Genomic DNA, 12,724 nt, shown 5'->3' on the forward strand with positions numbered 1-12,724 from the left:
AGGTTGGCAGAAAGCCTGTGATAGCAGAAACAAACTACTAGAAATAACAAGATTTTAGTAACAAGATATTCTTAGCATTCAGCGTTCCTTTCTTTGCCATTTTTCTTTAATTCCCTCTCTCCTTTCTTCCGCTGTTTTGTTTCATTTATGTCACAAATATTCTGCTTCAGACAGAGTTCTCATTTCCATAAAGGCAGCCCGGATTTTATCGCAGAGAGAACAAACTAACCCGAACACCACTTTCTTATTCGGCGCACATGAGCTCTCTCTCTCTCTCTCTCCCTCTCCCTCTCCCACTGGCCGTTGCAACGATCAGTTACGTTAAATCCGGTGGCGAAGTAACTTCCAAGAACAGCAATTTGTTACAAATGTGTAGTTTAACCCACATCTTGTAAGGAGACGTGATAGCATATTGCCAAGAATATTAATAACGCATACATGAAATCCAGAAGTTTCCAACTGAGCGCTCTCTTAGCTTGTACGTAATAACGCAACACAAGAGAACTGCTGGTGTGTGTGATTTCACACAGGATCTTACTTACATTCGCCAACTGTTAATAATAATTCCACACTTTGAGTTCTAATTTCTGGGCTTGCGAAGTAAAAGCCCCTATGTTATTCTGACCACGTCTGGCTTATGTACAAGATCGCGCATTCAAACATTTCCGTATTTAGAAACGCCTTCAGACATTTCCTGTCCCCCTACCGGTAGGTTCCTGATGCAAGTATTAGAACACTTCTGTAAATTGCTACTGGTTAAAGTGTCGGATAACAAAGCGCGAAACAAAATACGTAGACACTGTGTGTTTTCACTATTGTGGAATGAGCGAAAGTACATAATGAGAAATCTTATGATGTAACCCGTTTCTAATGTAGTTTACTTTCGAAAATTGAATAAACACACCAAGAAAGTAACAAAGCAACGAAGCATACGGAGTTTTGATAAGGACGCCTTCTGGAAAGTGTCCGATTTGAGAACAATGACGGTAAAGGAAAGGAAATTATAAAAGAGACCCTAAGGAAATAGTTTTTGTGAAATACATTTCGTGTTCTACACCATTTCTCAATGCCTACTTACTTCCCACCCACTCTGTAGTTCGATAGGCGATTCATTTCTTCCTCTTAGATACTTTAAATTACAGCAGTAACTGGAGTTTCGTTGCACAAAGCTTAACATTTTCTGAGTTGAAGCTTATCTGGACAATATTTAAAATTTTGACCTCCAAGAAAATGCGTCATATTTACAAAATATATGTCGGTAAATTTAACAAACGCTGTTTATACTGGAAACTAAATTAAACCCATAATTGTACTTTGTTAGTAAAGCACAGAATCACTGACTGTTAAATCAAGTGGTACAGGTAACTAATTACCCCGTTCCCTTTGGATGAATCACAAAGGAAAGTAATAAGCCATCACAGTCTAACAGGCAGATCTCAAAAGTCGGTATAATAAATATGCGGTTCGTGAAAGTTAACCTTTATATGTAATGACATGAGAATATACACATACACACATAAGCTATATTAAGTTTATTGTTCCTATATTTCACGATGTTAATGTTAATTACAGCGCATACTATTCTTCACGCACCAGAAACCCATAATATTTCACACAGTCAATAAAGTTAGAGCATGAATTTAATTGACAGTTTAATGAACGACTGTCGCCATAGTAACTGACTACGTCATAATTACTTTCTGGTACGTACCTGTTGGTTCCATTTAAGGTATTCGGGCTCCTGTCAGATTGCCTTCCGTTACAGACGGCAATATTTAAGAGAAACCGAGCTTTAGGGAGAATACGCAGAGCACACAGGTACAACTCTTAAACTTCTATGCTTCGTAATTTTTTTTACAACTGGCGGCTATTAAAGATAACTTCCTTACTCTTTGTCTGGTTAAAAACAGCGATAAGGGTCGAGATTATGATAATGTGCTGGCTGGGACAGCCTATAGTGCAACTCATGGATGCTCGTGACAATGGTGAAGGACTTTTCTACATATAATTCAAAATGATCTCCCAGGAGCTAAACCGTATCTTACGCGGTGAGAAGCCGTCATCTGCAGCATTGGCTTAGGAAGACTGCGGAAAGCTAAGAAGCCCGTTAAAATATACACTGAGGGGTTCTAGTCCACCGGCTACCATATATTATCTAAATTAAATCTGCTTGATGGATGAAAAAAAAAAAGACAGATTAATTCTTTGCAGACGGAAATGTTCTCGACGTTCTTCCGTTTTCTGTCTCATTCCCACCAATCATCAAATTCCACTTTTATTACCACAACCACAAATACTAAACTTCCTTCGCAGCTTTACAAATCACTTTTTTTTAGTACGCTAAGTTTAACAACATAGAAATATGATTTACCGCAGAATGCGGATGCCATCTCGTTAATGCCAATTAGCTAACGTAACGCCTTGCGCATGCTTCTGACAATTCTGTAATGGGTATAGCATAATCGCCATTTTGCAGGCGCTTCCTATTAACCAACAACATTTTTCAGAATGTGGTCGGCTGGCTGATTTCTACATTATAGGTTATAATTCGGGTCATATGAGAAGGGGTGAGTAGATAGTGGCTAGTTTGGTAGTATAACTGCGGCATTCTCATGTACAGACTGAAGAAAGAAACTTGGCGTATCCAGTAGCCCGAACGCGATTCGAACCGAAGCTTCCATAGTACAGTCATTACTGCAACACCAACCTCTTCGTTCTTTAATATAATATCTGGTTTTAGAAGAATTTATGTTTCGAGAGCCGTCCCCTGTATGTAACCCTCCATCTTTAGGGCCCTGATAACGGAGACAGCAAGGACCTCTGACACGTCGGTAAACTTCTACCAGAATACACTGTGCTACAACCCAGAAGACAGCCATCAATGTTAGGATAGTTACATGAAGACATTACGGTGGACTAAATACTTGATGCGATATGGGTAAAAAGGGAAACAGATGGAGAAGTCAAGTATATTTAAAGGAGGCTGAGGAAGATAATGGAGGGATATCGGAATATTTTTATAGAAATGGACGAGGATATGAATTAGACTGAACTAGTTTACTATTAGGTCCAATGGCAGGGTTCTGTGTTAGTTATTTTCTAGGTTAACATAGTACTTTTCCTGGAAGAAATTCGTAAACTAACTAACTAACTAGATGGCTTACCGAACACGAAGGTTCATCACCGAATTAACCAAAGCCCTCCACCGGACCCTGTCCTGGGCCAACAAAATCCAGTCGCCTTCAACTCCTATCTCCCACAGATCCCGCCTGAGATTATCCTCCCATCTACGTCTAGGTCTCGCCAGCCGTCTCTTCCCCTCTGGTTTCCCAACCAATACCCGGTGCACACCTCTTGTCCCATCCCTTCGTAAACTACGAACAGAATAAATTAGACTTCAGGACTCGATCTAAGATCTTCGAAATGTGAGTCACAAGCATATAACGAGCTCTGTTTCCGGAGTAGAACATCAACGCCCACCAGACCACCAAACCCTGAACGTAACTAAGTCCTGGTAACGTTATGAAATTCCATGCGGTGTTGTCGCTGCAGTAATAATTTGTCACCAACACGGACATTGCTTGTATTTGAATAATTTACTACATCTAAGATTCCTGCAATTGGAAGAGCTTAGTAGTGGCTTTTGTCTGCGAAGTGAATAACGCATCTACTACGCAATGCTACTATTTACTTCGATAGCCAAGCTACTTCTACTGCATTCTGACTTTGTCTCATCTTTATTCATGACATATAAACTAAGAGAAGGACGACTCAATCCATTAATTTGTGGAACTCTGTTTGCTTGAACTGGGCCATGGCAGTCACGCCAGATGATATAGCAAGATCACTTCGTCTACAGCAAACTTATCCGCCATCTGTATTTCGTATAGTAAGTTATTTTCAAATTTCAAATAAGTGTATTCTTTATGAATATGGATACAAAACTTCTGACACTGATTAAATAATTTTAGATCTTAAACTTTTATTCTGTTAACATTTCCAAAATACGGATTCTAGAATTTTGAAAGTATCAGTAAGTTCTATAAAGATTTTGTACCCTGAAGATGAAACAGAAAGGTTCATAAACTACAAATAACAGCGGCAGGCTCATAGCTTTAGAAAAAAAAATATGCCTTTTACATAACTGATTGATCTTGGACTCATATAGATACAATTACGGACATAGTTAATCGCACTACAAAATATCACATAGCACGATTCAGAAATCGTTTTTTCCTTGTACTTCGTGAAATACTTCCCATACCAAAAACGCTTAAAATAAAAGTTGCATGCCTTTACGTGTATTATATTCTATGTCACATACATTTTGTTGCACGATGATTGTTTCTGAGACCACTGATAACATGAAACCTAAGCGTCATGTTATTGGCCCGAAACAGCATAAATGTTCGCCCGATAACTTTTATTGTTTGGTCCTCATCTCAGAAAAATACGAAGTTAAAAATGCGTGGAGCTTCCACTCCACTCCCCGTACTTATTCATGGCTTGGTGCTTAAGCACAGGGCGACATTTATATATATTTTTCACTTGTACCTTTTTCTGCAAAGTAGCAAAGTATTATTTGTACAGAGAGAGCATTACGACTCGTGATGAAACAAAAATATTTCAGCCTGGTAGGCTACAACGGGCCCTAAAAATCAAATTCCTCTGCGCAAGAAACATTAATGAGGTGATAATCTCAACAGAAAAGACTGAACTGGGCGCTCATGTTGCTTTCTGAAACAAGATGACTTACATTTCACGTCCAGATAGACAGGGTTGCTCTCGCCATCTCCTTCCTGATTACTGCCGACACACGTGTAGAGTCCAGCTCGAGCCCTTGATACTGACTGCAATACCAGACTCTGGTTGCTCACGATTGTGCCCACACTTGCGTTGTTGAACAGCGTCATACCCTGCAGTAAGGACTACTGTTAATGGACCTTCAGTGTTACAGTACACCTTATGTCTCTGTTGCCAAAGCTCAGATAAATTAAATCGTAGGCTCACAATCTTATTCAACACAAATTTTCATAAATCTATATTGTCCAGAACCAGCAAACAGGGTTTTGTGTTGACGGGCATGTTTCTCGCAAAAAAGGCATTTGTCGCTTGTCATTTATTTCGTCGAGTGTACAAAGAATTATAATTCTGAACTCGTCCAGGCACTGAGGCACTGGCTTGTACGGAACATCAAAGGGAGGTAATTTTCCGGGCGAGTCACATGCTTTCTCACTCTCATGCTGTTTGTGCACTCTTTATAGCTTCGTGCCACTAAACTTGAAACAAATCCAATGTCCAGCCCACAAATGAAATTTCAGCACCACAGTTAAAAAGAATCTTCTGTAGAGAAACATTCTTTGTTTCAAGACACTCAGATAAGGAAATCCAAACTAATGTTACTTTACAAATTAATTATTTCCTGGTTATCTGAAATTAATATTAACAATGAAGAGTGAGTTCAGATGTTCACGGCGGCCAAGTATGGAGATGGCACTGTGCTGAACCGTTTTTAGGTTCAGGGCCTCAATGACCTCTGGCGGCCGGCACTTGAACTGTGTTTGGCTGGCCACGAGAAGGTGAAGTACCGCAAGACGATGATCCAGCTAGCATAATCCTCTATGTTCCCTTACGTCATTACGAACCAATTAGCTTCTTTCCCCCCCCCCCTCTCCATGTCTCAGGCTCGGGAAGACGCGTGATTAGGATTGACCTGGCTTGGGTCTCTCTCTTTCCGGTTCGACTGTCATAGTAAGCAGACGTGCGTAGAGTTAAATCTGGCACCAAAAATGTGGGGGCCGTCAATTTTGGTTCAAATTTAGCTTAGTACGCTGACTATGGTAGTCGACGGAATCTGCACTCTGTACATAAGTTTATTTTTGTGCTGTGTTATTCATTTGTGAGTAAATGGATGATATACTATATTTGATATCAGTGTAAAGCCGGTCCGGCGGCTAAAGGGGAGTTTGTAGGTAGCCAACTGCGCCTACAAACATTCAATTTTTTTAAGGGGGGGCCTTACGTAGTATTCTGTTTTAAGTGGAGAATGGTTTTTTCTTGGATGTTGAAGGTGTGGCTGCCATCAAGTATGGACACACTTGGGCGTATGTTTGTGTAACTTTAATTTTATCTTCCGAAAGATTAGTTGTATTCTTGTTTTGTAACACAGTTTCTTTTTTTGTAATTCTTGCCTTTTTATCAATTTTTCACATTAAATTTTTGTTTGTTTGTTTAACTTCAAAATTGATTGGGATTTAATTTAATTGATTGTTATGTTCAACTGCCTTCAATGTTCCTTGGTTTCCCCACGAATATCTCGGGGCGTAGAATACACGAGCAACCGAGTCAGCGAGTATTAGGTGGACCGGATGAGCTGATGGTTCATAAATGGTAGCAAATGGACCAGAGGAGCAGCAGCTAACGGTTCATAAATGGTAGCAGAGCGTGGTTTTGAATACTGAGGTTTTTTTTATTAAATACTTAGGTTTTATTTGTTAAAGGTTAACTTAGTTTTGTTCATTATTAATTTTTCTTAAATTGTATGTTCATTACTTGTGTTTTTGTAAAATTCACTGTGTAACTCTGTGTGAACTAGATTAATGAAAAATTGTTTTGTTGTGCCATATTGGGCAAAGTTTTGGATTTACTGCTGACTAGTGTGTTATTAATATTTTGGTTGTTTGTGTTCTATGTGACCAACATGCCACAACGTGGATTAAACGTCTGACAAAGGAGCAAGCCATTCAAACGGCTGAGCGGTTGAACGTACCAGCAGTGATTCATGGGAGGAGATAAGGGCGCGAGTAATGGAAGTGGGCTGAGATGAGACCATCCTGCCTTCAAGGTCTAACGTCCAGGTGGCTAGATGAAGGTAGCCGACAGGTACAAGCAGTCTTAGGAGGCAGGCTGAGTTCCGTAAGGGAGAATGGGTATTGGTGAGGCTTCACCTCGCCAGTTCCAAGTTGTTGAAATGCTTCGCGAAGTTTGAGAACACATGGTCGGTTCCGCTTGTGATAGCAAAAATTCTGAACTGCTGAGACGGTACAACTAGCGAAATTGACACTGGAGTCTTGGTGTGAAAGACCCAGTTTGAGCAGTTGAAGAAGTTCTTTCTTTTCGATGACTGATAGGAATGTACTGTTTGAATGATGTGAGACCAATGTAACTTGGTATGAGTGAAGTATGGGCATTTGTGTGTTTCTTGCTGTAAAGGTTTTCCTAGTTGCAGGAGCTGAGAGACATTTCCGTGTTCCTTTTTTCTTTCCCTCTGGCTGGATTGGTGATCGTCAAATTAAGATTGGGTACTGTGATGGAGTGGAGAACCCTGCCCCGGAGAATATTCAAGTAACATCTGTAAAACACTTCGGCTTGAGATGGAAGAAGGAGTTGTCAGTGAGTGAGGCGTTCCTGCTGGTCAGGAGATGGACTTTCTACTGATAGACTCTGGAATTCTACCTTGTGCAAATCCGGAAGTGCACGTCCGGAAATGCGCGAATCCTTCGGCCTGTGTGATGGTGAGACTGGGGCTACTCGTGGCTGCTGTGTGTGGTCATGGTGGGCTCGAGTTTTCACTACGTGCTCGATCCTTTGGGATCCTTCAACATCTGAGTGATTATGTTCTTCGGAGGTGGAAAAAAAGTGTGACGAAAAACTTGTTCAAGTTTTTCTTGGATGAAGGGGGGGATACTGAACCGTTTTTAGGTTCAGGGCCTCAATGACCTCTGGCGGCCGGCACTTGAACTGTGTTTGGCTGGCCACGAGAAGGTGAAGTACCGCAAGACGATGATCCAGCTAGCATAATCCTCTATGTTCCCTTACGTCATTACGAACCAATTAGCTTCTTTCCCCCCCCCCCCCCTCTCCATGTCTCAGGCTCGGGAAGACGCGTGATTAGGATTGACCTGGCTTGGGTCTCTCTCTTCCGGCTCGACGGTCATAATGGACAGACGTGCGTAGAGTTATGTCTGGCACCAAAAAAATTGTGGAGGCCGTCAATTTTGGTCCAAACATAACTTAGTACGTTCATTATGAATAGTCAGCTGGATCTGCATCCTGTACATAAGTTTATCTTCTTGTTGTGTCATTATTTGTTGTGAATAAATGGAACTTGTAAGTATGCTGTGCTTGTGATAGGGTGTGGCCCGGTTGTAGCAAAGGGCCTCACCATACTGTCGTGTATGTATCGTCATATAGGTTGACGGGAATTGTATTTGTTTAATCATGTAATTAATCTTTTGTTAGCGTGTAAATGAAAGTGTAATTGTCGTTTTGGTGAATGTATCGCGTCTGCAGACTGTTGCATAAGGTAGTATGGGATGCCTCTGTGCGAGAGTAGCAGCGCGATAAGACGGGGGAAACACCGGTTTGATCACGAGCTACTGCGTAGTGGAACACGTGATCCAAGCTTATGCCTGGTAGTGAGGCTAGCGGCTATCTTGGTCTCATGGGGGCGTGTGTCACGCCGAGACAAGATCGAGCCTTTGAATCCTGGTGTGATTCAAATGGATGACTGATCAATGTTTGGGATTTGATCTTTCATGATTCTTCGCGGACCATAAGGTAAATAAGGTCGCGGAGAAAAGTTGAAGCTTTGGAAAGAACGTTGTTATGTACGTATCGTGTATCTGTAAATTCACTGGGTGTTGGGTGTGTGCGAGTGTTGTGTGTATACGGATGTATGTGTATTATTTTGTGTATGATGTTGTGTTGAGGCTGGTGTGACAGCCGGAGAAGGCGTGCCATGGGGTACCGTGAGTAGTATTGGGAAGTGGCAAGGTTGAAAAGGTGTGAACGCCTTTAGTTGCACTTCGCCAGATAATTGTCGTATGGTGTTGTAACGTAGCGTGGCTACGAGGTGGAGGTGATGGTGATGATATACTATATTTGATATCAGTGTAAAGCCGGTCCGGCGGCTAAAGGGGAGTTTGTAGGCAGCCAACTGCGCCTACAAACATTCAATTTTTTTAAGGGGGGGCCTTACGTAGTATTCTGTTTTAAGTGGAGAATGGTTTTTTCTTGGATGTTGAAGGTGTGGCTGCCATCAAGTATGGACACACTTGGGCGTATGTTTGTGTAACTTTAATTTTATCTTCCGAAAGATTAGTTGTATTCTTGTTTTGTAACACAGTTTCTTTTTTTGTAATTCTTGCCTTTTTATCAATTTTTCACATTAAATTTTTGTTTGTTTGTTTAACTTCAAAATTGATTGGGATTTAATTTAATTGATTGTTATGTTCAACTGCCTTCAATGTTCCTTGGTTTCCCCACGAATATCTCGGGGCGTAGAATACACGAGCAACCGAGTCAGCGAGTATAAGGTGGACCGGAGTTTCGGTTCAGTGCGATCCCAGAAATCGGGAAAAACAAGTTAAAATAAACTGAAAATAATACGGAAACCTTACCGACAGTGTAGCTCGCCAATGTGACAGGGCATGTGAGCCCTGACAACAGATCTGCCTGAAAGAGAATGCGTATCGCGTTTCTTTGTGTGCGGATAGAAGCTTGGCTCGGACCACGTCACCACACGTTTGTTTTGTTTCAATGAAATACAAAAGCCTTTCAGAATAAAGCTTGAAATGCACTGACTGCCTAACGCCAACTGTCAATATTTCACTCTCCACTATACCAATATTTTCAATATTATTCTCATACCTGCATACAATACAATAAAGTTAAATATGACATTAACGTTCCACATTTTACATAAGTTATTAAAAATAAAAAAATAATCCCATAATGTGGAGGATATGGTAAAATTATAACATAAATTAAACAGCTAATTTCCAATTCAAAAGTGGCTATACTATTTTAAAGCTTCAGTCATTTTGTGCTATAATTTTTACACTGAATACTCAATTAGTAAAATTCATAATAATTAGAAACGATTGGAAATGAATGCAACACACAGAATTACGTAGCTAATGGAGATTAAGCTAACTCAAAGTGAAAATAATACAGCAAAACCTCACTAATATGGACTCTCCATATTTCGGACTGCCTTCTTTTTATAGACGCACTTGATTTACGATGAATAGGGATTACCCCACCCACTCAAAAATTTAATAACCCAATTTCCCATTTCCTTTCGGCTTTGACAAGTATGGAAGCACACGCGTAGTATGCAATTTGTAATAAAAATAACATAATTGTAAACATTTTAATAAACATACGTCTTTATTTTCTTCATATTTCGGACTACCCATTGTCCTCATTAACCCAAATTAATGCGATTTCAATGTAACTATGTTAGATCAGAAGTGAATTACAAGCCTGTATAGAAGCTGGTCTAGAAATAAGGGAATACAATTCCTAGAACATTTTCTTGCGTTGTATGTAGAATATAAAGAGCAAAAACGAAATCACAGATCACCAAGAGCTATTAATAAACACTCTAAAAGTTCTAAAATTATAGTTCTTTGTCTCAACATTAAGGAACAAGTTAAATTAAAGTATAGGCGAAGGAAAGATACGCGTACTCAGGAAATCCATCACTTCATATGGTTCAGAACTGTCTTTGTACGGTACATGAAAGCGAAACAGCGACGTATGGATAAGTAGACAGCGATTTCCTTCACATGACACTGTTAGATTAATAAAATTTGAGATGTAATGAGTATGTAGCTTGACAAAATATTAAATTCACGGTACTTAAGTAGTTCACGGAAGGCAACTACTCAGGATAGAAAGACGTAAATGCAAGTGTAATAGAAAAGTGGTCTTAAAATGAAATATTATGTATATGACAACTGGAAGAACTGGATCAGACCAGGATTTAACGACGAGCTTTTCAGATGACGGTTATGATTGATTACTCGTGATCCGTATCTGGAGGGGATTCTTAGACTAAAAGTAAATTACGTGAAATAACCGTGTCACACAGCGTATTTAAGAGAAGTGCTGTATCTACAGTAGCTACAGGCGCCACATAACAGCAAGTCGGTGGGCACTGAAAAGGAATACGAAGTTTAAGGTTTACATGCGTCATGTTTGTGTTTTGGATTAAAATATATAATAAAATACAGGTCAATACACAAAACTATATTTGGGTGTTAAAATTTAAAATTTAAATGTTAAAATTTAAAATTTTAAATTAGCGCTATTCATCACTATAAGGATGTTACATTTGCGCGCTTTTCTTCATTTCACAACATGTTTCGATGTAATACATCAAAAAACAACACCTGAAGATGATGTATTACATCGAAACATGTTGTGAAATGAAGAAAAGCGCGCAAATGTAACATCCTTATAGTGATGAATAGCGCTAATTTAAAATTTTAAATTTTAACATTTAAATTTTAAATTTTAACACCCAAATATAGTTTTGTGTATTGACCTGTATTTTATTATATATTTTAAGGAATACGAAGGTCTGGAGAGAGTGAGGAAAACCATGAATATCTGACGATCAACCCCAGAAGGAACATGTTAACTGGATGCAGCCCGAATACGGAACAGGGCCGCCAATGATTTACGTTTTAAAATTACATTCCTTTAAAATAAAATTATAATACATAGTTATCTTATTAAAACGAAAACAGTGGGGCTACATACAGTATTTCAATTTTGAGTAATAAAAGCACACACCAGGTACAATTTTATCGCTGGATTAATTTTTTACGTTACATTTGTTTCGTGATTCGCACTTCTCCGTCCATTACACCTAAAAGTATGAGTTGAAATTAGATTTTGTCATATTGGAAGTGACAGTTACTGCTTTTAACAAGTTACAAAGGGGTTTTGAAGTGCAAATGTAACACAATTACAGACGAAACGAAATTAGTCAAAGCCAGTCTTCTTTTTTACCCCCTTTTTCCGTGCAGTCTGTCCTTTAAATCGTATTATGAATATGATACAGCGTTGGATAAGGAAACGCTCAACGTGAAGCGAACGGTTTGGCAGTTAAGCGGCTCTACTGAGTACTGACAGTCATTTGGCAAAGGTTTAAGTAACTTTAACTCTGCCTTTGTTGCCAGGGTGATCAGATCAAGGAAGTTATGGGAAAGAAATTTGAACCAAAAGGAAAAAATGAAAAATGTATATGATTTTGATTGGGAAATAGTACTTGATAGGCCGGGACATTTATGGGGATAGTACATGACATCCTTAAAACACGGGTTGTGGGTATCTGAATTACACTAAACTGGTGAGAATGTTTTTTAAATGATTGGCTTTTGTGGTGACGACGATAATATTTTGGATATTACAGAAACATAATTAAACAATTATCAACTTCCACAGTTATGGTGGACATTGTCTGTTATAACAAGTATCAGTCAACGGACAAAGTCAACGTAAATGTCACAGACTCTCAGAATTTCAGAGAATCAACTAGCAATTGCTTGTACAGTCTGTCTACTAATATCAAAATTGGCATAACCCATGTTGTAGCAGTGAACTACTTCTGAAAGCGAACTACCTCGGAAGAAAGCCATTAATTCAAATATACTAAAATATATTCAACTATTTTCTTACTTGTAACTCTGGCCTTCTGGACTAAACAATTACATTAAAAGTGTATATACTTTAACTTATTCAATAGCGTTAACGTTCAGGAACCCATACGTTGTCTGTCATTAACTACACACCACTAAAGACTGATGTCTTCATATTTTGTATTTATATAAGGAATAAAGAAAATTAGCACCTGTGTTATGACTTCAATACGAAATTTCACGGAAATAATTCTGGTCTCTTAAGATTTATGTCTTTTGGGTTGTTGCGC

At 39.2% G+C, this 12,724-nt stretch overlaps 1 protein-coding gene across 5 annotated transcripts in view; it reads right to left on the bottom strand.

Moving 5' to 3' along the window:
* The window catches only part of LOC110836165 (nephrin), a 700,179-nt gene that overhangs the window by 20,684 nt on the left and 666,771 nt on the right, over positions 1-12,724 (bottom strand). For all 5 annotated transcript variants that reach the window (XR_015537708.1, XM_087358243.1, XM_087358240.1 and 2 more), the window contains one exon: positions 4,757-4,916. Coding sequence is in view for 4 of the 5 variants with exons in the window: in XM_087358243.1 (XP_087214369.1) it covers positions 4,757-4,916 (160 nt within the window). In the remaining variant the exon portion in view is untranslated. The remainder of the gene's footprint in view (positions 1-4,756; positions 4,917-12,724) is intronic.

This window comes from Zootermopsis nevadensis, unplaced genomic scaffold (genome assembly GCF_977971745.1).
Source record: "Zootermopsis nevadensis isolate Lab colony 2312 unplaced genomic scaffold, Znev_1.0 Znev_ptg000029l, whole genome shotgun sequence".
Taxonomy (NCBI): Eukaryota; Metazoa; Arthropoda; class Insecta; order Blattodea; family Termopsidae; genus Zootermopsis; species Zootermopsis nevadensis.